The 26,767-nt window shown below is 41.6% G+C and overlaps 1 protein-coding gene across 2 annotated transcripts in view; it reads right to left on the bottom strand.

Annotated features, from left to right (window-relative positions):
• Positions 1 to 26,767, bottom strand: part of SH3GL2 (SH3 domain containing GRB2 like 2, endophilin A1) — a 212,764-nt gene that overhangs the window by 13,672 nt on the left and 172,325 nt on the right. For both annotated transcript variants that reach the window (XM_087444654.1, XM_087444655.1), the window contains exon 3: positions 24,552 to 24,624. In XM_087444654.1, the coding sequence (XP_087300780.1) occupies positions 24,552 to 24,624 (73 nt within the window). The remainder of the gene's footprint in view (positions 1 to 24,551; positions 24,625 to 26,767) is intronic.

Below are 26,767 nucleotides of genomic sequence, written 5' to 3'. Positions count from 1 at the left end.
CTCTGACTATGCCCCCATCTTTACTTTCCCACCTTCACTATTCTAGTTCAAGTTGCCCTCACTGGCTGTACTGTAGAAACAGCTTCCTAATAGCAATCTCTCCACGAGAGCAGGATACTGGCATGTTGCTCTGTGTATCTCCCAGAGAGGGTTAGCATAAAGCTGCACACACAGTAGATGTTTAACTCCCGTCTGCTGAAGGAAAGAATAAATGAATAAATAGATTATCTTGGGAACTAGTAGACCATCCTGGCAGTGGTTTTCATAAGCAGACTCTGCTCACACCCTTTGGCTCATGTGACTGAGAGCCTTTTGAAGCGTAACAGAGAATGAGAACTAGAAAACTTGTTTCTTTTGTTGAATAAAAGGTGAAGCAATCTAATAGATTTTTTCTTTTTTTTTTTTTTTAAAGAGAAGAGAAGATACCTGACCTGACTCGGCTGAGGACAGGATCCCATACTGAAAACAGGGCATTAGGACCAGTCCACATAGCAAACTGTGAGACTCGCCAGCCCACCTCCCCCAGAGAACTGGCAGCCAGGTTTGTACTCTCAGGGCAGGGGACCAGAAGATTCTTTTCTGGGGAATACAACCAACCCAAGAGAAGAGACCTAAAGACACTCACAGCTGGAAGCACCCAATGCAGAAACCCCAAGCTGATAACCCTAGAATGAAGCCATTACAGTTAACAAGCCCCACCCACCCCCACACAGCTTTAGTGTCCTACACCTAGAAAAGGTCAGCCACTAACAACAGACTTTGAAGAAAGCTTCTAACATGAGAGAGCGAAAACAAACAAGGAAATTATGGGAAACAATTCAGGGGCGAAGAATAATTATCATTAATATTCTCAGGCATCTAAGATACTTGATCCACAAAACAAAAGAGAAACAGAGAAGACTTAGAAATTAAAATAATTTAACTTTCAATAAGAATTTAAATAAAACATAAAATTTAAAAATCAATAGCAGCATAGATGATAAAGCTGAGGCAAATTCCCCCAAAAGTAGAACAAAAAAACAGAAGATAAAAAAATCAGAAAGCAAGCATAAAATCAGAATCAGTCATCCAGGAGGTCCTGAGGCTGAATAATGGAAGAAAAAACAACGAAACGGAAAGGGAAAAATTTCTTTTTAAAAGTTCAAGAAAATTTCCCAGAACTAAAGAACGTGCGTTTCTAGATCAAAAGGGTCAACTGAATGCCCAGCACAATGGACTAAAGGGTCCACACTGAGGACCAATAATATGAAATTTCATAACACTGGGGACAAAGAGACGTTCCTAAAACCTTTCAGAGAGGGAAAAATAGGTTACATATAAACTATCAAGAATTAGAAGGTCACTGAACATGAGAAAATCATGAATACGAGAAACTTCCTCAGAAAACAACAGACTCCAAATTTTCAGGAGAAAATAATCTACGATTCTATATTCAAATTATCAATGAAGTGTAAAGGGAGTACATGACATTTTCAAATACACAAGGAAGATTCTCAATTTATTTTTCTTCCCAAGCTACTGGAAGAGGCATTCTACCAAAATGAAGGTGTCAATCAAGAAAAGGGACAGGTATGGGATCTAGAAAAAGGGATCTAGTGTAAGGAAAGAGGTAAAATGATGACACAGGGAGATCTCATAATGGTTGTTGTGCATCAGGCATTGAGGGCAACTGCAGCTGACACTACAGATAACCAGGTGCACGCAGCTCAGGGCGCCAGGAGCTACAAGGCTATAGGCTTCCGATGATCCCCACTGGGTTCAGGTTACAGCTGTCCATCACTGTACCTTGCTTTATAATGCATCCTTCATCGGCCTCCTTCCCGTCCCTACTCCCCCTACAAGGTTTCCCTGGAATCACCTCCTAAATCAACCACTTGTGCTTAAATCCTTGCCTCATGGTTTGCTCCTGGAGGAACCCAAACCAAGACAGCAACCAATCCAGAATGCAGCATCAGGTGTCTCAAACATGATTAACACCTGACATGTTTCAATGTATCAGGAGGAAATTCATAGGTGTGGCAGAGGGTTTGGGAAAGAATTAGTGAAAGGTAAACAAAAAGTTAAGAAAATAAAAAATAAAGCAACTCTAGGAAAAACAAAAAGGTTGTACAAGAAAGGAAATACAGTCATATTATTCTATGTGTTTCAGCTTTATACAAGCTTACAAGGGCATAAAATGTAAATACCGTATACTGATCTAGCAAAAATCATGCTATAAACATCCCGGTGAAATGAGAGAGGGAAAGGATGTGGAAGAACGGGAAGACAGAAAGGAGCAACCAACTCTTATCTCCAAATAGGGAATCAAACAGAAAACACCTAAAACTGGAAAACCAAGCAGGAGCAACAAAAGCACGTCATTTCAAGATGAGAAGTAAAAACAGCCAAAGAAACAGCCAAAAGGGTCTTGAAAGTGTTGCTTCTGGGAAACAGAAATGAGGGGGAAGAGATGCAACTCCAGGGGATCTGCAGTTTTTTGTAAAAAGCTTTCCAAAACTATATGATTTTTTAAATAATATGTGCATGTATTACTTCCATTATAAAAAACTAAATTTAAAATATTTCTCACTTCTTTTCCCCTCAGGAGACCTAACTTAGTGGCTGAACTGGATAAACAACGTTCATACCATCTTGACAACCTGGGTACTGCTCTAACCTCGGGGGTCTCTCAACCAAAAAGCTCTACCAAAAATACGTTCATCGGTGTCAAGAGGATTGGCTGGGAAGAGAAAAGTTAATAAGGATTAACAGGTGAAAGCCCATCAGAAAACATCATCAGAGGAAAGGTCTTGATGAGTCCACTTCTAGGTGATTTTTGGAAGGATCATGTATTGGGTGAATTCAAACAGCAGGAAGTGAAATTAGGATGACCAGAAAAGGCTCATTTATTCCAAAAAGGGGCTCCCACTGTTCTGTCCCCTGCTAAAGATGGCCTCAAAATCTATGCTATCTTTTAAGGAAGACACACGGGCAGCCAAGGCTCAATCTGAATCGGCTCCCAACTCTAAGGCATAATCTGCAGCATCCCTGACGAGCACTCTAATTCTGGGCACAGCTGAAGGGAGGTCAGGGCTCTGCTGGCAGTGAAACAGAAGCTCTGCCCACCCGCCTGCCCACGGAGTTATTTTCCTCTGACCTAAAAGCAGTGTCTGTGTGAGTCACTGCTCAGTCTCTCCTAAAGCTGTTTATCAACTGTGGTAACTAGCTGGAAATATAACTAGTATGGTAACTAGTGTGGTAACTACTGGGAAAACTCAGTACTTCTGCTAAGTCTTAGCTTTTTAAATTTTTATTTCTTAATCCAAATGAACAAACAGGAAAACAAACCGTTAGGTCTTGTCTTGCATGGAAAGCAGCACAGGGCATTAAAAGAAACATTAGCTTTGGGCTCATACAAACATAGGTAAAAAATCCAGGCTCCAAATCTTGCTAGCTGTGTATGCCTGATAAATCTCTCATTCACAAGGGTATCAGTATTCAAGGATAACAGCCACAAGAGTAACTAGCACAGACACGCACAACAGGCACCGGAGACCAGGAGAGCACTCTTTTTTCCGCGTTCTCGTTTCTATGAGAAGGTGTGCTGGCTGCTCTACTGTCAACTTGGTTATACGGGGAACTACATTTCCCAGAATACCTTCCCCACAGGTTTCTGAATTAGAATTGGTCCAAAGAGAGGTTGTGCAAGATTTGGGAGCCGAAAGCAAAGCAGCAGCCATAGCACTCTGAAGGCTGTCAGTGGTCAGAGGAGGTGAGACAGGTGTAGAGGTGCAAATGGGCTTCGGCTCAGCCTCGCTCTTCCCTACTCTGTATCCGGCTCTTCTTCTCGAATGCTGATTCCGCTGACCAACGGTGACCCCAGGCCCACCACAGGCCTTTTGCGGCAAACTTTCAGAGGCAGTAACCTTAAGAGCCAACCACCTTCCATACCCGTCCACGTCAGTGTCCTTTGCAGCCCTGCTTCAGCAGGGACCTGCCTACTTTCTAGATTCCTAAGTTCAGTCACCTGGGTCAGGGCTGGTTGGTGACCTTTCTCTGATTCTTCAACTCCACTTTTTGGGCCTTTATTTACCCAGATAGACATAAATGAGAATAACTGTAGGTAGGAGTTAGCCGCTAATTGTACAAACGCCACCAGAAAGGAGAGCCGATTTAACCAAGTGGGATTAAGACAGAGACTCTGGAGTCAGGCTGTGTGAGTCCAAATCCTGGCTCTATTTCTTGCTGGGTGATTTTGGGCCTCAGTTACCTCATCTGTAAAATGGTACCTCCTCCTCAGTGGGTAAGGCTGATGTAAGGATTAAATGACATAATGTATGTGACAATGTTGGCACATGATAAACATTCAATAAATGTTGGCTATTTCTATGAGTGCCAGACAGGACAGCAAGTTTGCTGTGTAATTTTGGATGACTTACTTAACCTCTCTGGGTCTTAGGCTCTTCATCCATAAAAAGTTGAGAAAAAGGAGACAGTTGGATAATTCCCAAAACTATTCCAAGTTCCCTTTCTTAAAGTAATTCTTCTTGGACACAAAACTTCTCAAAAAAAGCACACCCTGACCTTTAGCCATAGGAAACTCCTGGCCGTTTCCTGAAGTTGCTAGAACTGTCCTTCTTGGAATGGCCTTCCCTCTGTCTCTGTGCCTCACACAACTCCAAGCACACCTTCTCTACAAAGTCTTTCCCAATCAACCTTTACCTCCACTGCCTCCAAGTGACCCCTTTCCCCACTTTATGTCTCTCTGTGCCCTGTACAAACATTGACCGTATCTCACACGATACTTTATTTCTCTTTTCTGCATGTCTGTTTCCTGTTGCAAGTCGAGAAATCACGTCCTACTGAATTCTAGCACAGGGCCGAGCATATAGCAGGTGCTTACTTATTAATTGTGGGCTGAACGATTTTATTTAAAAGTTTTAATTTTTTATAAAATTCTTCTGCATACATCATTTTTTCAAATCCTTGAAAAAAGACTTCCTATTGTGCTCTGAAATGGGGCTAGAGGCTGCTGATAAGATCTAATTACACACTAACTCTGTGATCTGACAGGATGATTTGGGAGAATAAGTCACGCTGATGGCAATCTGCCCTGCGTTTCCCTTACACAGACTAGATTTTAAGAATTCCGACACTGTCGGGCCTTTTCATTTCTTCTGACTCCATTTCTTAAAGTGCAGAAGGGTGGAATCCCACTTCCCATTCACTGTTATTAATACTGGCTCTTTGGAAGCTATTCATCTCTAAATGATGCCATGAAAAACTGCTTGATGTGAAACTGGTAAGAAACTGATCATACAATCTCCCAGAATCAAGAAATAGGCTCTCATTTCCCCCAACAAAAGAGGGTTCCTAATCTAAATTATGAGCCCTAGCTAAGGGGATTAAAAAGATTAAATTAATAAGAATCAATAAGTAACTTACACTGGAAACAATTATGTATCCCCCTCTAAAGAAAAATCCTGAATTTGCACTGCCTGATTGAATTGGTATTTACCAAAAATCTGTTTTTTAAGAACAAGTCTTTATTAAGCACCTACTGTGTGAAAGGGACTCTGCTAGGGGACTCGGAGAGAAGCAAGGCCCAGCCTCTGCTCTCAATGAGCTTACAGTCCAGTCGGAGAGTCAGAGAGCATTCCACTCACTGTGATATGAGGCAGACGTGGGCCATATTGTGGCTAAGGTTATAATGTATCCACATCACAGAAAAGAGGAATGAATTCTGCCTAGAAGAGTAAGACTGGGAAGGCTCATGAAACACTTGAGCTGGGCTCAAAAGTGAGCTGTAAAGACAGAGAGATGGGAAAGGACATTCTAGGCATCTGGAGAATATGAGCAAAGGCACATGGAAGTACCTGGTGTATTTGGAAACTTGATTTTTTGGTATGTTATAGATCAATAAAGAATTCGGGGGGGGGGGGGCGGGGAACACTGAGGCCTGTGTTCCACTCCCAGATTCCTGATGTAATTGGTCTGACATGTGGTCTGGCCATCGATTGTTTTTAAAGTCCTCTAGGTGATTCTAATGTGCAGCCAAGGTTGAGAACCACCGGGGAGGTGATGATACAAATCTGAGATGAAGACGCAAGAGAAAGAGAAGATTTTTGGAGAGGAAATGTAGAAGTGTTCCAATTTCAGCAAATACAAAGTCTAACAGAATATCCGTGGGGTTGTACTAGACAGACAACAGATGGATCTTGAGCTGAAAAGATGGTGGCTTGAATAAAGAGAGGCAGCTTATTCGATAACACCTGGAGTCTTTTTTCCTCGGTTTTATTGAGATATAATTGACATATAACATTGTGTTAAGTTCAAGAAGTACAACATGATTTGATATATGTATATATTGCAAAATGATTACCACAATAAGTTTAGTTAACATCCATCACCTCACATATAAAATTTTTCTTTTTCCTGTGACGAGAACTTTTAAGATCTACTCCCTTAGCAACTTTCGAATGTACAAAACAGTATTGTTAACTATAGTCACCACGCTGTACATTACATCCCCTGGACTTATTTATCGTAAAACTAAAAGTTTGTACCTTTTGATTACCTTCACCCATTTCACCCACCCGCTTCCCCCAGACTCTGGCAACTGCCAATCTGATCTGTTTCTATGAGTTTGGTTTCTTTAGATTCCACAGGTAAATGAGGTCACACAGTATTTGTCTTTCTCTGTCCGACTTATTTCACTTAGCATAATGCCCTCAAGGTCCTTCCAGGTTGTCACAAATGTTATATATATATATACACACACATATACACATATACACACACACATATATATACACATGTGCATGCACGCACACACACATATATACACACACACACACACAACGGAACATTATTCACCATAATAAAGAAGAAAACACCTGGAATCTTGAAGCCTAGGTCATTAAATAACAGGAAGAAGGGGAAGAAAATTCCCCCCAAAATCAAGATGAAACAAAATTCTACAAAGGTTTTCTGGTGGTTTTATATTTGGTAGGTGAGAATTAGCCTTTAATTAGTGTTACCGTAAGCCAGGAGCTTTACATAAACACTTTAAACTTAATCTTCACAACCACCACCACCTTGTGGGTCTGGCTGTATCATTCCCATTTGCAGAGAGAAGGATGGGCTCCATCCATAGATTGAGGATGTGGAGGCTCAGGGAGACTGGAAAATGTGTCCAAGTTCTCATCAGTTACTGACGGAATTCAGACTCAGGTCTGTGACTCCAAAGCTGTTCTCTTTCCCACTCCATCAAATCCTCTAGGACTAAAAGCTGCAGGTGGAAACCTCCATGTCTCCACAAGGCTCAAAGAAAAAATTCAAAAATCCTTTTCTACAGGACTTTACCAGTGGCTGTCAACCTGGTGTATAGCAGAAAACTTTTTTAAAACACAGATTTGAGACCTCCACCTCTGCCCTGCAGATTTAGAATATCCAAGAGGATGGATCACAGAACATGTTTCTGAGGATGCTCTGGAGATACAGACAAGCAAATGTGGACATCAGAGTCCCATCTCTTATTGATTCTGAACAATCACTTAACCTCCTTGCATCAGTGAGCTGATGCTTCTCAAATTTCTCTCTCCACCCAGACCTTTCCACTGTGCTACAGAGTCATGTATTCAACACCCCCTTAACTCCACTAGGATGTTTAGGCATCTCAAACTTAACATGTTCAAGCTAAACTCTAGATTTCCCACAATCATTCCATAACTGTTCCTTCTACAGTATTCCCCATATTAGTGAATGCAACTCACTATTCTTCTACTTGCTCAGGCCTGAAACCTTATAGTCATCTTTGATGCCTCTCTTTGTCCCATACTCCACATCCAATCTGTCAGTAAATTATGTCAGCTGTGCATTCAAAACATATCCAAAATCAGACCACTTCTCACTCTGAGCCACCATCATCTCTAGCTTGGATTATTAAAAAAGGCTCCTGGGCTGGCCCCGTGGCTTAGTGGTTAAGTGCGCGTGCTCCGCTGCTGGCGGCCCGGGTTCGGATCCCGGGTGTGCACCAATGCACCGCTTCTCCAGCCATGCTGAGGCCGCGTCCCACATACAGCAACTAGAAGGATGTGCAGCTATGACATACAACTATCTACTGGGGCTTTGGGGGAAAAAATAAAATAAATAAAAAAATTTAAAAGAGGCTCCTACTGGCCTCCCTGCTTTCACTCTTGCTCCCTATAATCTATTATAAATAGGAGTCCTTTCCAATGTTCTTTTCATGTCTCTCTTCTCCTCAAAACCCTTTAATGTGTTCTCATGTCATTCAGAGTCCTACTTGCTTGTCATTCAGAACGGTGACAAGGTCTTATATGCTCTGGCCCTCACGACCTCCTCCTCCTGCTGTGCTCTTTGCTGTTCCCTGAGCACACCAAGTGCACCAAGATCTTGCATCCAGTCACTCTCTGTCTCCCTTACCCTTGACTTTTCTTTACTGCACTGATCACCACCTGACATTGGGTATTTATTCCCTGTCAACCTCTTCCCACTAGACTGTGGGCTCCATGAGGGTGGAGTCTTGACCTGTGTCATTTACTAATGTGTGCCCAGGGCTTAGAACACCACATTAGAATAAATGTGGCAGATAACTGGAGAAAAAAATGAATGGGTTTTCTCTTCTACAGAATAGAGAAAAAAATGAGAGCTTCCTCATTGGGTTATTGTGAGGATAAGAAATGATGTTTGGAAAGTACTTGGCACTGTGCTTGGCATTCAAAGAAATACTCAGTAAAATGGAGGCTATAACCAACATGATAAATTCTTTGTTGTATGGAAAGTAGGTTCACTAAGAATTATATTGAACTGAACAAATATGGCACTCCCAGATTATCTTGGGCAAGAGAACAGCTCTTAGAGTTGGTGGGTCCAGATATAAATATCAAATGTTGCCTCTAGTATAACCCTAAGGGCGAGGACAAGAAAGTCTCATCTAGGTTAAAGGAATAGAGTTGGTAAGAGGGGAGGAAGGCACGAGACGATATTCAGAAAATTCTGCCTTCCCACCTCCTTCCTCACTCTCCCACCACCACTGTGTCTGTGGATTAAATATAGAGGCTATAGCGTTGACTTAACAGAAACAAGCTTCTAGTCTAGGTTTACTTTGCTGGGCAAAAGGCTATGAATAAAACGTTAAAATCTTTTCTCCTTCTCTGTGAATAAATATGAATTTCGGTTAACTTTCTTGCTCTGTTCTCCTGAAAACATGATAAAGGTAAAATATCACCTGTTAGCAGGCAACACTGCTTATGGTAAAAATGACTCCTGATTGATACACTACATCTGGACTGGGAGGACTGTGAAGGAATGATCAACACTTGGTGGGATGCTTCCATTCTGGGTTTCCCTAAGTGCAGTGAATCTTGTAACTGGGCATATCCCTTGGTGAGACCTGAGTGGTGACAAGTGATAGAAGTGATACTGATTCCTATTTAGGACATGGGACTTCTAAACTCCTTCCCCCCTGTAACCTATTGTGTTCTCATTCTCTAGAACCTGAGCTGTCCCTGGGGGGGGCCAGGAAATAAACCGTGACTGCTGTATGGACTGCTGAGAACCCCACTGAAGAAAATGCATGGCATTGCCGTGCTAGCATGCTGCGCCTCCAGTTTTAATATTCTTCCAAGTTAATGCAACGCCAGAGGAGGCCTAATCAAGCCATGTGGGACGAATTGTCTGGTTGAGCCTATGAAAACCCCCTAAATCAAGTGTTATAGGAACTTTGGAGCAATTTGAAATAAATGTTTTATTACTGTCTGTATTCGTTTTCTAAGGCTGCTATAATAAAGTACCATAAACTGGGTGGCTTAAAACAAAAGAAATTTAGTCTCTCAGAGTTCTGGAGGCTAGAAGTCTGAAATCAAGGTGTTAGTAGTGCCACGTTCCCTCTGAGAGCTCTAGGGAAGAATCCTTCCTTGCCTCTTCCTAGCTTCTGGTGGCTCCCAGCAATCCTTGGAGTTCCTTGGCTTTTAGCTACATCACTCCAACCTCTGCCTCTGTTTTCACATGGCATTCTCTCTGTATCTGTGTCTTTTCCACTTCTTATGAGGATATCAGTCATTGGACTTAGGGACTACCCTAATCCAGTATGACCTCATTTTGATCCTTACCTTGAATACATCTGCAAAGACTCTATTTCCAAATAAGGTCACATTTTGCAGTTCTGGGTGGACATGAATTTGGGGGACACTATTCAACCCACTATATACCGTGCTCTTATATTTGATTATTTTAACCAACTTCACATTAAACTAACTTTTAAGAACTAGCTGAATTCCTACATTTATGAGCAAATCTTTTATTAAATAATTTTCATTTTGCATGGATTTCTGAAGTGTTCTATCTTTATAAAGATTCCATCTGGGTTTATTCTTCTTGGATAAAGCCACCTGAAAAAAAATTAACTTTGAAAAAAGTCTTAATAGAAATATAAAGTTTCTTGACTGCATGATTTATTGAATCCTTGGGTGATGATATTTTATTGATGAAGTGCTTTATTTCCATAAGCACATAAATATGAGATCTAAGATTTTCAGAAATAAAGAAGAGACAGGTCCCTAACATCGTCAATTCTCTGGAGCTCTCCCCACCCCTGTGTACAGGTACTAATTTACTGAGCGTTTACTGCCTACCTACCTGTGGCAGCTACTCTTCCTTGACAGCGTCACCCAGTGGTGTGCTAGAGGCAGCCAGTGCTGGCTTGCGGGAGCCAATTGTGACTTGCTCTTTCCAAGTCTACATTCAGTGATGTCATGTTGGTACCTTAAAAAAGCCATGGGAGACTTTGCAACTCAGAAACTGGAAAACACTACAAATCAACGCTTTCCTTCCAGGGAGACGGTTGTTAAACCTTGACCAGCATACCGCTGGTTAACCCGCAAGCTTGTGAGGAATTTTACTGCACTCTAATTCTCATCTGTGGTGGCTAAGAAATATACTTTTTCACTTAAAAAAAAAAGACTAAATATTTCAAATAAACAAAGAAGTATAGAGAATAACATAACACACTTATATATACACCACTCAGATTTATCATTGTTAAATACGATGACCAAGCCATGGGTTCCTGACAGTATCTGAAAAGGTATTCCTGTGCTAGCACTTCCATCCATCGCATCTTGTGACATAAAAAATATAGATTTGGTCTCCGTCCCTTTCCTGGCACATAGCTCCTGAAACCTTCCAATCTCTGAAGTGATACGTGTCTTTCTGTATGCTAATGAGATGACTGGTGGGTAAAGGCTCCTGGATAGCCTCAGGGTGGGGGCTGGTTACCAGGGGAACCAATCCTGTGATCAGAGGGTGGGAACTTTCAGCCCCACTCCCTGACCTCTGACCTCAGAGGAGGGGAAAAGGGCTGATTCAATCACCAATGGCCAATGATTTAATCATGGTACTCAATGAAGCCTCTATAAAAATCCTAACCTAAAGGGTTCAGAGAGCCTCCAGGCTGGTGAGCACATGGAGATACTGGAAGGCTGGCATGCATGGAGAGGGCATGGTAGCTCTGTACCCCTCCCCATACCTTGCTCTATGCACCTTTCATTCTGCTGTTCCTGAGTTGCATCTTTTATAATAAACCAGTAAAAGTTAAATAAGTGTTTCTCTGAGTTCTGTGAGCTCTATCAGCAAATTATCAAATCCAAGGAGGGGGTCAGAAGTGCCAGAGCCTCAGACTTGGGATTGGCATCCGAAGTGGGGACAGTCTTGTGGCACTGAGCCCTTAACCTGTGGGATCTGATGCTAATTCCAGGTAGATAGTGTCAGAATGGAACTGAATTGCAGGACACCCAGCTGGAGTTGGAGAATTGGTTGGTGTGGGGAAAACCCAAACATCTGGTGTCAGAAGTGTTCTGTGGGTGAAGTGTAGAGAGAAACAGTAGTTTTCCTTGTATATTTGTAAACAGGATGCGGTACACGAATATGAGGGGGTGTTGAGGTTTTGACAGACATTTGTAGGAAAACCCTTGAGACTCCTTTTATAAGGTTCTGTGAAATGTCAGGACATGTGGATCCAAAGCGTCGGAGGACAAGGCAAAAGTGGTGTTTTCTACGGGAGTTTGGTCCCAAAGACAATGATGGAAGAGGATGGAATGTTCTTTTTCCTAAGGACAAAAATAGGGAGTCCTGATGTCATCCTTTTTTTCTTTTTTTTAAGTTTCATTTACTATGGTTCAAAATCAAGATTACAGCAAATGGGGATTTCTGTAGCTCTGGAAACCAATAGTCTTCGTGGAACGGGAAGTTGCAATGAAGAGGCTCAGCACAAATGTGAGTACAGGGTAGGGGTGAAGGGGTACAGAGGTGGTGAAAATGGGTGTTCACTGCTGGAGGGGGCAGGTATGAGCAGTGAGTCTTTCCTTCTGCACCTCGTCTTCCTCGCTACCCTAAGTGATCATGACAGGAGCGTTTAGGGAAAGACCTTTTGTAAATAAAAAAAATTACAACCTGCTTTAAATTCCTGTATTATGCTCTTAACAGTGGCTTCCTTCCCTCTTCAACTGTAAAATTTCAAATAAGGAAACATATTGACAGGGCATCTGTCTGTCACAACAGGGAAGGAGGAAAGCCAACCCCCGCCCTTGCCGTGTGTTGATGAAAACAGTTGACAGATTCAGGCAGAAGAGATGGCCACAGCATTCCAAGTCATATCTCCGGGTTCTGACTGTTAGGGGAAACCTAATGGACTTAGCATCCATCCAAAGAGATGGAATAAATTTTCGAGAAGCCTTTCACTGCTTTTGGGGACTTAATTCCTTTGTCATCTCTACTTATCTTACAGAAACCAAACCTAGTTGCCGAAAAGAGCAGAGATCTTTAGCGGACAAATGCTTAATGCTTTGTACTAGTATTCATAAATGCTACCATCTGGTCTAAAACTTAGAAAGAGCCCTAAAATATCTTTGAAAAATTGAAGATTAGGACCATGTTTCATACCACAGCTATCATTTCAGAAGTATTTACTATGTGTAATTTACATACCTCATCTTTTTAATCCTCCCAATGACACAAGAGACAGGTTTGGTTTCTCCATTTTATAGATAAGGAAAATGAAGCACAAAGATATTATGTAACTTGCCCAAGGACACGTAGCAACAAGAAGCTGAGCAGATTTTGAATCCTGGGTGTGTCTCAAAAGCCCATTCTCATCGCAGAATGCCACTCCAGCTCTCACTGCTTTATTACATCTTCATTAAAATAGATCAAATTAGGACTTGTCAGCAGCAAAGTGTAAAGCTTTAGCTATATTTACACTTGCTAGGTGTTTCAAAATGCAGAGGTGAGGAGGGGTGATAGATACTGCAACTCAGGAAGCAGGATAAGGGCTGGACCATGAGTTAGGAGACTGGAGGGCTCTCCATTCGCGTGACCTTGGGCAAGCTGCCTAACCTCTCAGGACCTCTGCCATCTCACTTCAAACATAAGAAGGCCGGCTTATCTGATCTCTGTAATGCCTTTCAAATCTAAAAATCTCTCATACATGCATTAGAATCCAGTAGGATAAGTGGACTAGGTCATTTGCAAATGAATAGATGGTATCTATCCCAGTGTGCGTAGAACCTTAACATAAGTTTTCAAAACCAATGAAACCCATCCTTTGTAAAACCACTGCTGAGATCAAAACCAACAGGTCTTACTTTAAGACTCTAATGTAAAGATGTTAACTTTATCCCTTTTTTTTAAATCCCTCTTTTTGTTGTTTTTATTTCTATAAGAATGACTACTACAGCCAGACCATTTCCTAATGATCTGGTTTCTGTTTATGGTCTTTACAAAGAGAAGATTTTTTTTTTTTAATAAGATCAAATAGCTATGTCAAGGAAAACAAAAAGGTAATTTATTCTCCCTTCTTGCGGAAAAGTATCAAATTCCATTGGGAATAATTAATTACTAAATATAACAAACATTGCGAATATGCATTGTTAAAATTTAGAGGACTAAAGTGGCATTTAAATGTGAAAATACAGCCTCTTTTTGATGATAAAAAAATTAGAAGTGCATTCTCCTATGAAAGAATCTATTACAATTTCTCACTAATTAAGGCAAGGGCACGTGCTATCCAAGGAATAACACAGGACAGGGTTCAAATAGCAGCTCTGTGCTCACCAGCTCTGCGGGGAAGAGAAGTTGCGTACCCTTCTAGCCTCACTGTGCCTGGTTATAAGTAAGAGATGACAATACCTACTGACAGAATTGTTGTGATGGTGAAATGAGATGATATACGAAATCAAAGCAGACCTTAAACAAATGTTAGTTCTTTTTTCCTCTTTCCCCCTTTTGGCTGGAGAAAATTGTAGTTGATAGCCATTTCACTGAAATGGCCACTAACAGCTAAAATTCTACTTAACTCCTATCTATCAGGGGTCTGAGTTTTTAGTCGAAGGAAGAAATTAATTCTGAATTGTTCTGACTAAATTTGCAAAGTCTAGTACAGAGATTACAATTGGAATATGAGTATAAATCCCCAAGTCACACTAAATTAGATTTAAGGCTTAATACTTGCAAAAAAATGTATGTAATAAATAACATTTTAGCATATATTTCACATTGGCAACCTGTGATGACTGCGTGTAACTGCCTAATTTTCCTGAGTAAAATCTCAGAACATCTGCAAGTCTGAAATGAGCCCTTTGACGCTTCCTGCACTGTGAGGAATGTGTTCCCCAGCCTTGCACACTAACAATCATTAAAGAATGCAAAAGATTTATATGGTAATGAAGACTTAGGTACATTTCCTCAAACCTATGCAGTTTCTCCTGAAGTTAAATATTAGAAAGGACTGAAGAAAGGGAAGAGGAAGATTTGCCAGCTGACTTATATAAACACGTAACTTCAGCACTGGATCATGCTACCCTCCACCCAAATAATGGTACTTATATAACATCTCCCTCCAAGACAACAGAGCTCTCTTGTGCCCCTGCTGAGTGGGAGGTGCCAGGGAGGTATTTTCAGACAGTGTTCCACGGTACACAGTCAGCAGCCCTAAGAACCCACAAAATGGGACAACGAACACTGCCCACCTCCGCGTGGGGTGCTGCAAGGCGCCAACACAGGCCTCACAGTCCTGGGAGAGCAGGCAGTTACACCACAGGAGTGTAAAATGGTTCCTGCGATTTGAAAAATACACAACCCTCTGAGTACTACCATCATGAGCCTCTGCTTCTTGGGGTTTTCAGAGAAGACAGAGGGTGGGCTCTTGGCACCATGATACTGTTGTGGGAAAGGTCCTGCAGAGGGACTTGTTCCTGGAGGCCTTGTCTGTGGAGGAATTGCTGGGTAAGCACCTGATATGCCCTGAGGAGGGCTGCCGGGCCCTGGGAAGAGAAGGTGAGCGACACTTCTTGAGCCCCTACGAAGTGTCTGGTACTGTGCCAAGTGCTTTTCATTGTCTCATGTTTCAAAGACATCTGCAGTCTTAGCATCGAGTGGATGTGTCCTTCCACTCCCTAGGGGGTTCAGGAGAATTCATCCTGAGCTGAAAAGATGTGACAGGCTTTCTCAATCTACCTCCTGCTTCAATGTAAGGTATCCAGGAAGCCGTAAGTGATAAGGGCAAATGGCCTGATGGCCCAGCAGACAGTGACATGCTTGAACTAGGGGCTCTGGTTGGGGAACAAACAGTCATATTGCATTAGTTTTTTATGCTGTGTAACCAAGTTCCACAAATTTAGTGCTTGAAACCACATATATTTATTATCTCACACTTTCTGTAGGTTGTAAGTCTAGGCTCAATTCAACAGCGTTCTCTATTCAGGGTCTCACAAGGCTACAATCAAGTTGTCGGCCAGGCTGCCATGTTATCAGGAAGCCCGAGTGGGGAAGAATCTGCTTCTAAGCTCACTCAGGTTGTCGACAAATTTCACTACCTTGTGGTGCTATGACTGAAGGCCCTGGCTTCTCACTGGCTGTCGGCTAGTGGCTGCCCTTAGGTCCTGGAGGCCGCTCTCAGCTGCCTGACACGGCCCTCTCCTTAAGCAGTCACACATGGCACTTTGCTTCTTCTAGGCCAGCAGGAGAATCTCTCTCACTCCAGTCCCCTAAGACAGTTTTATATAATGTAACAGGATCATGGAAGTGACATTCTAGCAACTTTGCCACATAATGTGACCTAATCAAGGGAGTGGTAAGTGGTTGATCTCATTACCTTTGCCGTATTCTATTGGTTAGAAGCAAGTCACAGATCCCACCTACACTCAAAGGGAAGGGATCATACAAGGTGTGAATCATTAGGGGTCACTCTAGAGTGTGTGACTGAAGTTGTCTTCATATTTTGTAACATACAACAGTGAAAACAAAATGGACTCTGGAGACAGTCATATCTGAATATGAATTCTGGGTCTTTTGTTGCATGACTTTGGGAAAATTATTTAACCTCTCTTGAAACTTCAGTTTTATGATCTGAAAATAGGAACAACTATTATCTATCTATGTCTTTAAATATGAATGTTCTGTCAGTAGCTTCAGCCTATGATCTTAAACATCAGAGTATGTACTTGCATACTTCTTCCAAAGCAATTGTAAAATGTATTCATTGTGCACACACCAAGTCGATATTATATAGACAGAGGAACAGCTCTGATCCTGGCCTGTTCAAGTCTGCAGACCATAACCCTACATGAAAAGTTAGCTACTCCTATAGATGGAGCTTAAATATGCTTAACATGATTTGATTCATTCATTCAGCAAATTAATGACTTACTAAGCACCAAACACTGTGCTAGGTACTGGGTATATAAAAATGAGCAAAACAGACACAGTCCTTGTCTTGGACGAGTTTATAAGACAGTGGGAGAGATAAACAGCATGCATTTGATAAATATTTATTGAGGGCACTATCTGTATGTTAGGGATAGTAAACAGGACAACGTCCCTACCTTTGTGGAGATTACATTCTAGATGGAAAAAGGGGGTGATGAGCTGATGATTAAAAAAAAAAGATAAAATAGAACATAATTTCAAATGGTGATAAAATAATAGAAAGGGATATGAGAGGGGTGGGGAGAGGCTATTTTGGATAGAGTGACCAGGGAAGGACTGTAGAGAGCTGGATATGGAGTGACCAGAAGGAGCAGGCACAACGGGAGCCCAGAGAAAAGCGCTCCAGGCAGAGGAACTTCCTGTGCCAATATCTGAGCATGACGACCAGAAAGAAGCCAGTAAGAGTGCACAGAGGTCAACATGGGCTCAGGGGCAGAGCAAGAGCCAAATCACACGGGACCTTGTAGCCAGGAAGTCTAGTTTCAGTTCACTGGGAAGCCATTGAGAATAATAAGCAGGGGAGTGACGAGATATGATTTACATCTTTAATGGAATGAACTGGCTGCTATGTGGAGAATGTAAACTAGGGGAGTAAGAATGAAGGCAGGCAGGATATTGAACAAATAAAAACAACCTAGAAAAGGAAATATCGTGCTAAGTGCAATAAAAGATAAGAACAGGGCTCTCTGATTGCAGTGTACAAACAACAGTCTTACACTCAGGTCACTTACATGATGCCGGCAGAGACAAGCCACGCTTTAACAAGCAAACATTTAATACAAGTTTAAGTAGTGGTAAGTGCCATGAAGATAAACAAAATAGGGAAAGGGCTTAGAGAGTGATGAGGGGTGATGATGTTTTAAACAAGATGGTCAGGAAAGCTGCACAAATAAGGTGATATTGGAGCAAGAGACCTGAGGGAAGACCCGGAGAGAAAGTGATTCGGGCAGAAGGACTGGCTCGGTCCAGATGAATGAGGGCGCTTGTGTGTTTGAGGGACAGTGGGAAAGCTGGTGATGCTGGTGGAGAGGGAGCGGGATGGAGACTGCAGGAGAGCAGAAAATGAAGTCGGATCATCGGACCTTGTAACCCATGATGAAGACTTTTGACCTTACTATAAATGGGGAACCGCTGGACAGATGTGTGGAGACTCATGTGAAGGTAGTATAAGAATGCAGCTCTGGAGAGGACCTGATCTAGACGGGAGCTCAGGGAATGCCTCTCAGAGCAGGTAATATTTAAGCTGAGGCAGGAAGGATGAGTAAGAAGACAGATGTTACATAACGGGCAAGTGGGGCATTCCAGAAAGAGGGAACAGCCAGTGCCAAGTCCTGACGCAGGGAAGGGCTTGAAGCACTGGAGAAACTCAAAGGCTGGTGAGGCTGCCGTAGGGTGAACAAGAGGGAGACCAGACTTGGAGAGACAGAGGGAGCGCAGGGACCACCACAGGCACGCAGTGCATTAAGTAGCTCAGGGCTATTAAAGTGAGACTCCATTAGCTTCATTTCCCATATATATGCATATTTTTAAACTATAATATCTGTTATGTTTAATTATATTTTAAATAAGGTCTGGCTTTAGCAGTCTTCAGAGACACAGCAAATGAATATCATTAATCCACCAGTTTCAGCTTATTTAAAACTCTGGATTACTTGAGGTATCTCAAATATATTAGGAACCTACTAATTTTCAATGTTTTTTCCCAAAGCTGTAGTAGAAATAGGAAAACTCTCCAGCCTTTCCAGTACACATAGTATACGAATTATACTACATATCACCTGACTTATACTCTCCTCTTTAATATGTTTATCCTTGAAAGACCCTATTCCTCTGAAGTTTAGTGACATTTTCCTCACAATTACTTTTGTAATCTGTCCTTTATGCATTTTCATTATTTTTCAGTGCCAGGATTTGGAAAAGTAAAAGCTCTGTACTAGCCTCAGTACACATCCCTTATTCTTTAAGCAAAGGGTGGATATATTCAGCAGACACAGTGAGGGCAAACCACCTACCAGGCACAATGCTAAGAGCTCTGGAAGACAAGAGGGTGATGATTACGACTCAGGTCCCGCCCTCCAGGAAACAGCAAATTCAGTTCTGCGGGAGCCAAGGATCTGAACACACGAATGCCAAATAATATATATATTGATTTTCAGCTCTACTGCCGCCAAATATCTTACAGTCACTGTAGTTATTCATCTCTGGAAGGAGATGCTTAAGAGGGCAGTCCATGGGAAAGAAGTATAATAATTTTTATGTAATGTCTTTCCAGGGATTAATGAGATATTTTAAAATTAATACAGCTTACTTTTACTTCCACAGGAAACATTCTACAAATGAGATTTGAAATTATTATTAAAAAATTCTGAATAGATAGCTAATGACCCCGATTTTATACCCACATCTCAGCATGCTGGAGAAAGCTGGACCATACAGGCCTTTCAAGGGAAAAGTCTTTCTGTAGAGAACCAAAACCTCGAGTGTGTGCAGTGTTTTCATGATCAAACTGTTCTTTATCTACACAGCTTGGAAATCTGTATAGGATTACTATTTCAGGGTCAGAATGCCTTTTCAGTGCAAACTGAAAAGCCTCTGTCATAACCAGTATTCTGGGAAGGAAACACAGCCCATCCAGCCATGTCTGTTATTCTATTTAAGGGGAAGATCTGAACTACAGTGCCACGAAGCAGATTTGTAGAAAGTTTAAAAAACAAACACACTTAAAGATATTCTGATCCAAAATCAAGATTCCATTTCTCTACTGAAGAAACCGCCACCAATATACATAAACCAAGATGCTAAACATCCAACATATATCAAAATTTAATAAACAGCTTGAATGGCAAACCCTCTAGTCCTGTGCTGTCCATTATGGGAACCACTGGCCACAGGAGGCTACTGAGCATTTGAAATGTGGCTTGTCCAAACTGAGATGTGCTACCAGTATAAAACACACATCGAATTTCAAAACTTAGTACAAGAAAAAAAAGGAATGTAGAATTTCTCAAAGATTTTTAATATTGGTTAAAATTCTGGATATACTGGGTTAAATAAAATATTATTAACATCAGTTTTACCTTTCTTTTTACTTTTTCAATGTGGCTATTAGAAAATTCAAAATTACACATGTGGTTTGCATCTTATTTCTACTGGACAATGCTGATTTAGTGCTTTTTCAATCTCCACAGGGCATCAAAATACTCATATAAGAAAACTGACATATCTTCTCTGATGATCTTACTCTTAGATACCATGAGAATAGGGGCTCACAATCGGTAGAATGGAATTAGTACACAGTACTTTTCATGTTCAAATTATTTCTTATCTAAACAGGTTGGAAATTTGTACTGGTTTATAGCTATTCCTGTCAGAATAATTTCACAGTCCAAGCTGAAAGACTTTACAGTTCTCTGTGCTATGTTCTTGAAAGCCCTGCCTCACAGAGCACACCTGTAGACCCATGACCCCATTCACCCTTCCTCACCTCATCAGTTAGCTGGAATTTCCTGAAGGAATTAGCTGTGAAGCCCTCTGGGCCACTCTCCTCAGAGTTATGTACCTTACGCTGTTAGACTGTGAAGTCCTGGAAAGCAGGGACCCAACCGTGGTCCCGTTTCTACTCCCACCACATCTAGAATTGGTCTTTGCATGAAAGTAAGTGCACTTGATAAATGTTGGTTACATGGGTAGAGCCAATGGTTTAGAGAAAAGGAAGAGTTTTTCCTTCTCTCCTTTATGTTACAGCAGTTTTATTACATTAGCCCCTGACTGTCAACTGTGCTTCATAATTCATTTATTCAAATATCCAAGTGCCACTGGCCGCCTGGAACTGAGCTGGGGGTCTGGGGGTCTGGTGCTGTGGGGGTGAATAAGAGAGACACAGTCCTGTCCTTACAAGGGAGGACAAACAAAAGCACATACATCACACAATTACAGTAAGTGTGTCACATGTCACCAGGGAAAAGCAGCCAGGATCATGAGAGGGACGTTGATGGGGAACCTAAGATAGTCCAGGGTCAAGGAAGGCTGCTAAGTGACCTTTATGCCAACCTGAGGGAACTGTTTTCCTGGCAAGGTGGAGGGGAAAGGAAAGGCTGACCATGTAGGGAGGGCCTTTTAAGCCATGTTAAAAATGTAAAACTTAATCCTAAAAGCAATGAAAAGCCACTGAAGGGTTTTACGCAAGATAATGATATGATCAGATTTGTCTTTTAAAAATATCACTCCAGGAGCGGGCTAGAGTGAATGTGGGGCCTACACAAAGCATATCTACAGATTGATGAAAATTAATCAGATTCTCTTTGATCATCGTTTCAATAGGAACTGAGTTTCGAGAATATAAAAGATGTATATGCTCTACAACCACAAGATCAGAAAGCCAGAAAGTCTCCTAAAGTATTAATCTAATACAAGATACTCTCAAAGTACCCTCAAAGCAATTAATTTCCACTAATTCTACTGGCCTGTCCAAGTAAATTCGTTACTTGGCGACAGCCTCTGTGCTGATCTTGCTTATTCGAGACCAGCATACAGTGATCCATATTGGCTGATCCAGCTCCTGGGGTCGCTGAGAGGCTGAGTGGTCAAAGTATCTACCAGCCTGCACGAGTTTGGGAATATTCCTTCTGCTCTTCTGCACCCAAGGACTACGTGCCTCTGGGTGTTTGCTAGACTCCTGCATCCCCTTCTCAAGGACACTTCGGTTCTGAACAAGGGTACTTGACCAGCTACCTTTCACGAGCACTAGAACCAGCGTCTGCTCTCAGGGCAAGAAATTCATGGGGGAACTAAGTCATATCTATCATAAACCAACTAAATACCAATTGTCTAAATTCTGCAGAACCATTATACGAAATTTTGTTTTGTTCTAGACTCTTCTGGGTGACACTTATTTGCATACATATGTGGTCTGCCCATAAATAACTGCTTTTCTGAAACCAACCTGGGATTGCCTGGTGATGCCCTTAATTGTCCTTGGTAGCAGATGTCCATTCAATTTTCAAATAACCATAAAACCAATATGTTGGCAGCTAATTAGCATATTAAGCATTCGATAAAAAATATAGCATTTCTAAAAATTCAAATCTCTCCCAATTACCTTCTCCTGTTATCTTTTTTATTAAAGGAAAAACTAAGTCCCAGTCCCACAATTTGTTTCCTTTCTGAATTTCTGTCGTACGCACTTTGAAGATGGAGGACCCTTTGCACCTCCATGAAGTTGAACCCATTCTTCTCAGAAGCAGGATCGTGCAACAGAAAGTACATGGGCTTAGGAGGCAGTGAGACCTGGGTTCCAATTTTGGCTTCAGCCCTTTCTGGGTGGATAACTTTGGGAAAGCTTCTTAAATTTTCTGGCCCTTGTTTTTACCTGCATAAAATGATGCTAGCCTCCTATATTCGTTTTCTAGTGCTGCCCTAACAAATCACCACAAACTAAGTGACTTAAAACAAGAGAAAGTAACTCTCTCACAGTTCAAGAGGCCAAAAGACCAAAATCAAGGTGTCAGCAGGGTTGGTTCTTTCCAGAGGTTCTCTGGGAGACTCCTTCCTTGCCTCTTCTAGCTGCCCCTTCACTTGGGGCAGCATCACTCTCACCTCTGCCTCCATCTTCACTGGTCTTCCCTGTCTCTCACTGTGTCTTCTCCTCTCCTTATAGGGACACCAGTCCTTGGATTTAGGGTTTACTCTAACTCCAGGATGAGTTATTCTCAAGATCATTAACTAATTTCCTCTGAAAATATTTCCAAATAAAGTAACATTCTGAGGTTCTAGGCTGCCCTAATTTTTTGGGGGGACATACTATTCAACGTACTGCAACTAGCCACAACAGAGCATCGTTCTTTTATACTCAGGAACACATGGGTTCCCACTGAGAGTTTGTGTTACAATGGATTTTTAGCCTCTTTTTCATAGTACAAATTGCTTAACTGTGTTTTATTTTTACAACCAGAAAAAATGGTTACTTTTGAGATGAGACAGTGTATATAACTAGCACTGTATCAAAAACGCATTAGTGCTAAATACTATATTTTTCCTCCCCTTCCCTATATTTATCTTAGCCCCACAGCAATGCGTTACTAACACAATTCATGTGTAAATACCAGGAAATCAGAGAGCACCCCAGAGTTCTACACAAAGATGAAGACAGAAATTTCTTGCCCCTATAAAATGATATCTTATGGCGAGGCAGAGTGAGCAGCTCTCTTTTCAGAACCTGACCAATTACAGTTATTTAAATACTAAGGAACAGATGTACATCTGAGAGAGCCTTTCACTTCTGTAAAATATAAAGGTCATAAAGAAGGCTCTGGGTAAAAATCAGAAATTTGATTTTTGCTATTCTTTGCCTAATTTGCTAACCATTTGGTCCAGTTAAATTCCTGATTCCGACAGCCTTACTATACTTACTTCTGTATGTTACTTCCTCACATAATCCTATCTCTTACTTATTTCAAGAAAAAGAAAAAAAAATCGAGAACATTATTCCCACAAAGTTTATCTTCAAAACAGCAGCTGCGCTGTCCAAGGTGAATAAAGGTTGAATGCAGGCTACAGCCAGCAGGAGGCGGTAGAGAGTCAGTCAGCACTTTATTGCACTTGCCCACTTCCTCTTATCCCACACCTTCCCCTTTTCTTATCTCTTGCCCACTAATGCTCAGCATCCAAACATATGGGGGCTGACACAGTGCCTGGCTCATCTTCCCTAGGACCACCACAGACACTGGAATCCCAACCTGAAACTCCCAAAGAAACTAGTCTCAAGAGTAAGCAGTTTTCCAAATAATCATATATCTCACATAAATACATTCAGCCTTGTTTCAAGTTTCTACACTCTGCAGTTAGGAACTGCTCTACAAGAAGAGGAGTGAGGGGGTCCATGATGTAGGCTGCTTTGCTCTGTTACACCTCCTGCCTAAAGAGACTGCCCCAGTTCTGCCTGGTTCTCTTTTCAAGGAGAGCTCCATTATCTCTATTGTAACTTCCTTCTCTTAGAGTGTAACAGGTTAGCAGGAACAAATGCTGATCTGCGATGTTCTTGCAGAAGAATCAGAATTAAGAACAACCCTCCAGGGGCCGGCCCAGTGGCACAGCAGTTAAGTTCGCGCACTCCGCTTCGGCGGCCCAGGGTTCGCCGGTTCGGGTCCTGGACACGGACCTACTCACCACTCATCAGGCCATGCTGAGGTGGTGTCCCATATAGAAGAGCTACAACTCTACAACTATGATATACAACTATGTATGGGGCTTTGGGGAGGAAAAAAGAGGAAGACTGGCAACAAATGTTAGCACAGGGCTAATCTGCCTCAAAAAAAAAAAAAAAAAAATTAAAAGAAAAAAACAGAACAACTCTCCAAAGACTTCAGTGATGCTATTTGAGCAGAAAACCTCTGTATTTCACAAAAACTATTCGACTTCCTACTTTTTCACACCTTTTGGGAATTACTATGTCTTATCTTAAAATTATCCCAATTTTCTTTCTTACCGTCCCTTGAAAATTAAAGTTCCATTAGTAACAGCTTGTAGCTACCCTGATATTATGTGCCACCCAAGCTGTCCACACAATGCTGTTTGTTAAATACACCACAGTCAGACAGAACACTACAGAACCCTCTGGTGACTTCAATGTGAGGCTTATAAAGTCCTCCTCCCCAAAGTGCTATACCTGAAGTCACGGAACCTCCAGAAAAGTGGGCTGAGGAAGTAGAAGCACACCAAACTTAAACTATCTATCAAAGAGAAACTAAAAGTTACCTGGAGGGATACCCTGACCATATTAAGTGATTCCTTACCTGGATTGGGTTGAAGGTATTCAATTGTTTTAGTCATTATTTCCATCACAGCCCTGCTGGTGACATCCACTTTCTGAAATGAGAAAATAAATATTCTAAATGACAAAAATTATTGGCTTAAGAGCTTTAATTTTGCTTGAGTAGACGTACAACCACTGGTGGTGGCCAGAGCACCAGTCCTGCGGCGGAGGCTAAGGGGCTGGAGGAGACGCCAGAAGTAATAATGGCTTTGCATTCGGCTGTGTTCCATCAAGAAAAGCCGACTTATCCACAGAGGAATCTGGTCATTTCCTAAAATTTGTTTCAAAATAGACTTCATTATCCTCCGGCAAAATAAGTTGGAGATAGCTTCCTCTTCCCGTAAGTGGCCTGAGGTGGTCTCTGAAAATGGTCTGCTATTCATTTGACTCAGAAAACTCCACAAAATCATGCAAATCAAGAGGTTCAAATCTTCATGTTTACTTTAAGAACACTCATGAAACTACCCAGGCCAGGGAGGATACACATATCCAAAAAGCCACCAAGTCTCTGAAAGATGTTACTTTACAGAAGCAATGCAAGCCATTCCATCGTCACAATGCTGGAGTTGGTAGGCGTGCCCAGGCCAAACAGTGGGGCTGGACACAAGTTCCACGATTCAGTAAGAGTACTGAATTTTTGCTGTACATGCTTAAAAATGCAGAGAGCAATGCTGAACTTAAGGGTTTTGATGTAGAGACTCTGGTCATTGAGCACATCCAGGAGAACAAGACCCTCAAAGTGGGCCCCGCACTTAACGGAACTCATAGTCTCATTAACCCCTCGGTGAGCTCACCCTGCCACACTGAGAGGATTCTTACTGGAAAACAGCAAACTGTTCCCAAACCAGAAGAGGAGGTTGTACAGAAGAAAAAGATATCCCAGAAGAAACTGAAGAGACAAAAACGTATGGCCCAGGAATAAATTCAGCATAAAATAAATGCACCTAAAAGTAAAAATATTAACAACAAGGTAGAGATAATATATCATATTTTGCCCCAGAGGCATTGACTGGATGTCTACAGAGGGCCAGGCATGGCGGCAGGTTTCCCTGCCCTAAAGAAAGAAAAACGCAACATCAATTCTGTTCATTTGAGTAAGAGAAAGACAGTTCTTATTTAACTTCTGAGAACATCCTAAGTTTACAAAAATCTTGAGCAAACACTTCTAATCAGACCTTGAACTTTTGGTTAATTCTAGAGACTATGCCAGCACAATTTTGAATGGTCAGTATTTGCGTGTAGCAGCTCACCATGTCCTCTCTCTGGGGGCCCTTCTCCCCACATGGAGAGGCTATGTAAGCTGTTCAGTACAGTTATATCCTCTCTACATTCACCGTGAAATCCTTTCTTATTAGCATGCCTGGTCCATTCACTCACTCTAGAGGGTAAATGACTAATGAAAATAAATATCCAAAGTATCTGCATGGAATATATGAGTGAAAGGAACTATTTTATTTTTTTATTTATTTTTTTTTTTTGGTGAGGAAGATTAGCTCTGAGCTAACATCTGATGCCAATCCTCCCCTTTCTGCTGAGGCAGATTGGTCCCGGGCTAACATCTGTGCCCATCTTCCTCTACTTTATACGGGATGCCACCACAGCATGGCTTGGCAAGTGGTGAATTGGTGCACGCCCGGGGTCCGAACCTGCGAACCACCCCAGAGCCGCCGAGGCAGAGCGCGTGCACTTAACCACTATGCCACCGGGCTGGCCCCAAAAGGAACTAATTTTTGATGGTGGAATTTCAGATATCAATTAAGTCCATGGGGACTTTTATTTTAATTGGAGTTCAAAGGCTCCTCCCTCAGTTCCAAGAAATTTTTCAATAACCTACTGTATCTACATATGAAATCAGCCTTTCATGGATGGGGTAAGCCTCTTTCTTTTTCATAATTAGAAACCAAGCCATAACCCATCAGAAGATTTTATCTTTCAGTTTTATTTTTCAATGCTTAATAATTTCCCATTCCATGGTAGTCATATTAGTGTGTGTGTAAAAAGTTTGCTTTTACTGCAATTAACAAAGGAAAATACTTTTTCTTATGAGGTCATCGTGGAATAAAATTATCTTAAAAAGCACTCCTATTTAAGAGGTGCCTGCCTACATATGAAGGTCCTTTTGATTGACTTGAGTTTTTAAGATGTCTTAGATTTGAGTATGTACAAAGCAGAGTTTAGTACTGAGGTGAAGAGTGG

The sequence above is a fragment of the Ceratotherium simum genome, chromosome 20 (genome assembly GCF_057802395.1).
Source record: "Ceratotherium simum simum isolate JZ-2026a chromosome 20, ASM5780239v1, whole genome shotgun sequence".
In the NCBI taxonomy this organism is placed as follows: Eukaryota; Metazoa; Chordata; class Mammalia; order Perissodactyla; family Rhinocerotidae; genus Ceratotherium; species Ceratotherium simum.
The sequence above is the reverse complement of the archived record's forward strand: the minus strand, read 5'-3'. Positions and strand labels throughout refer to the sequence as shown.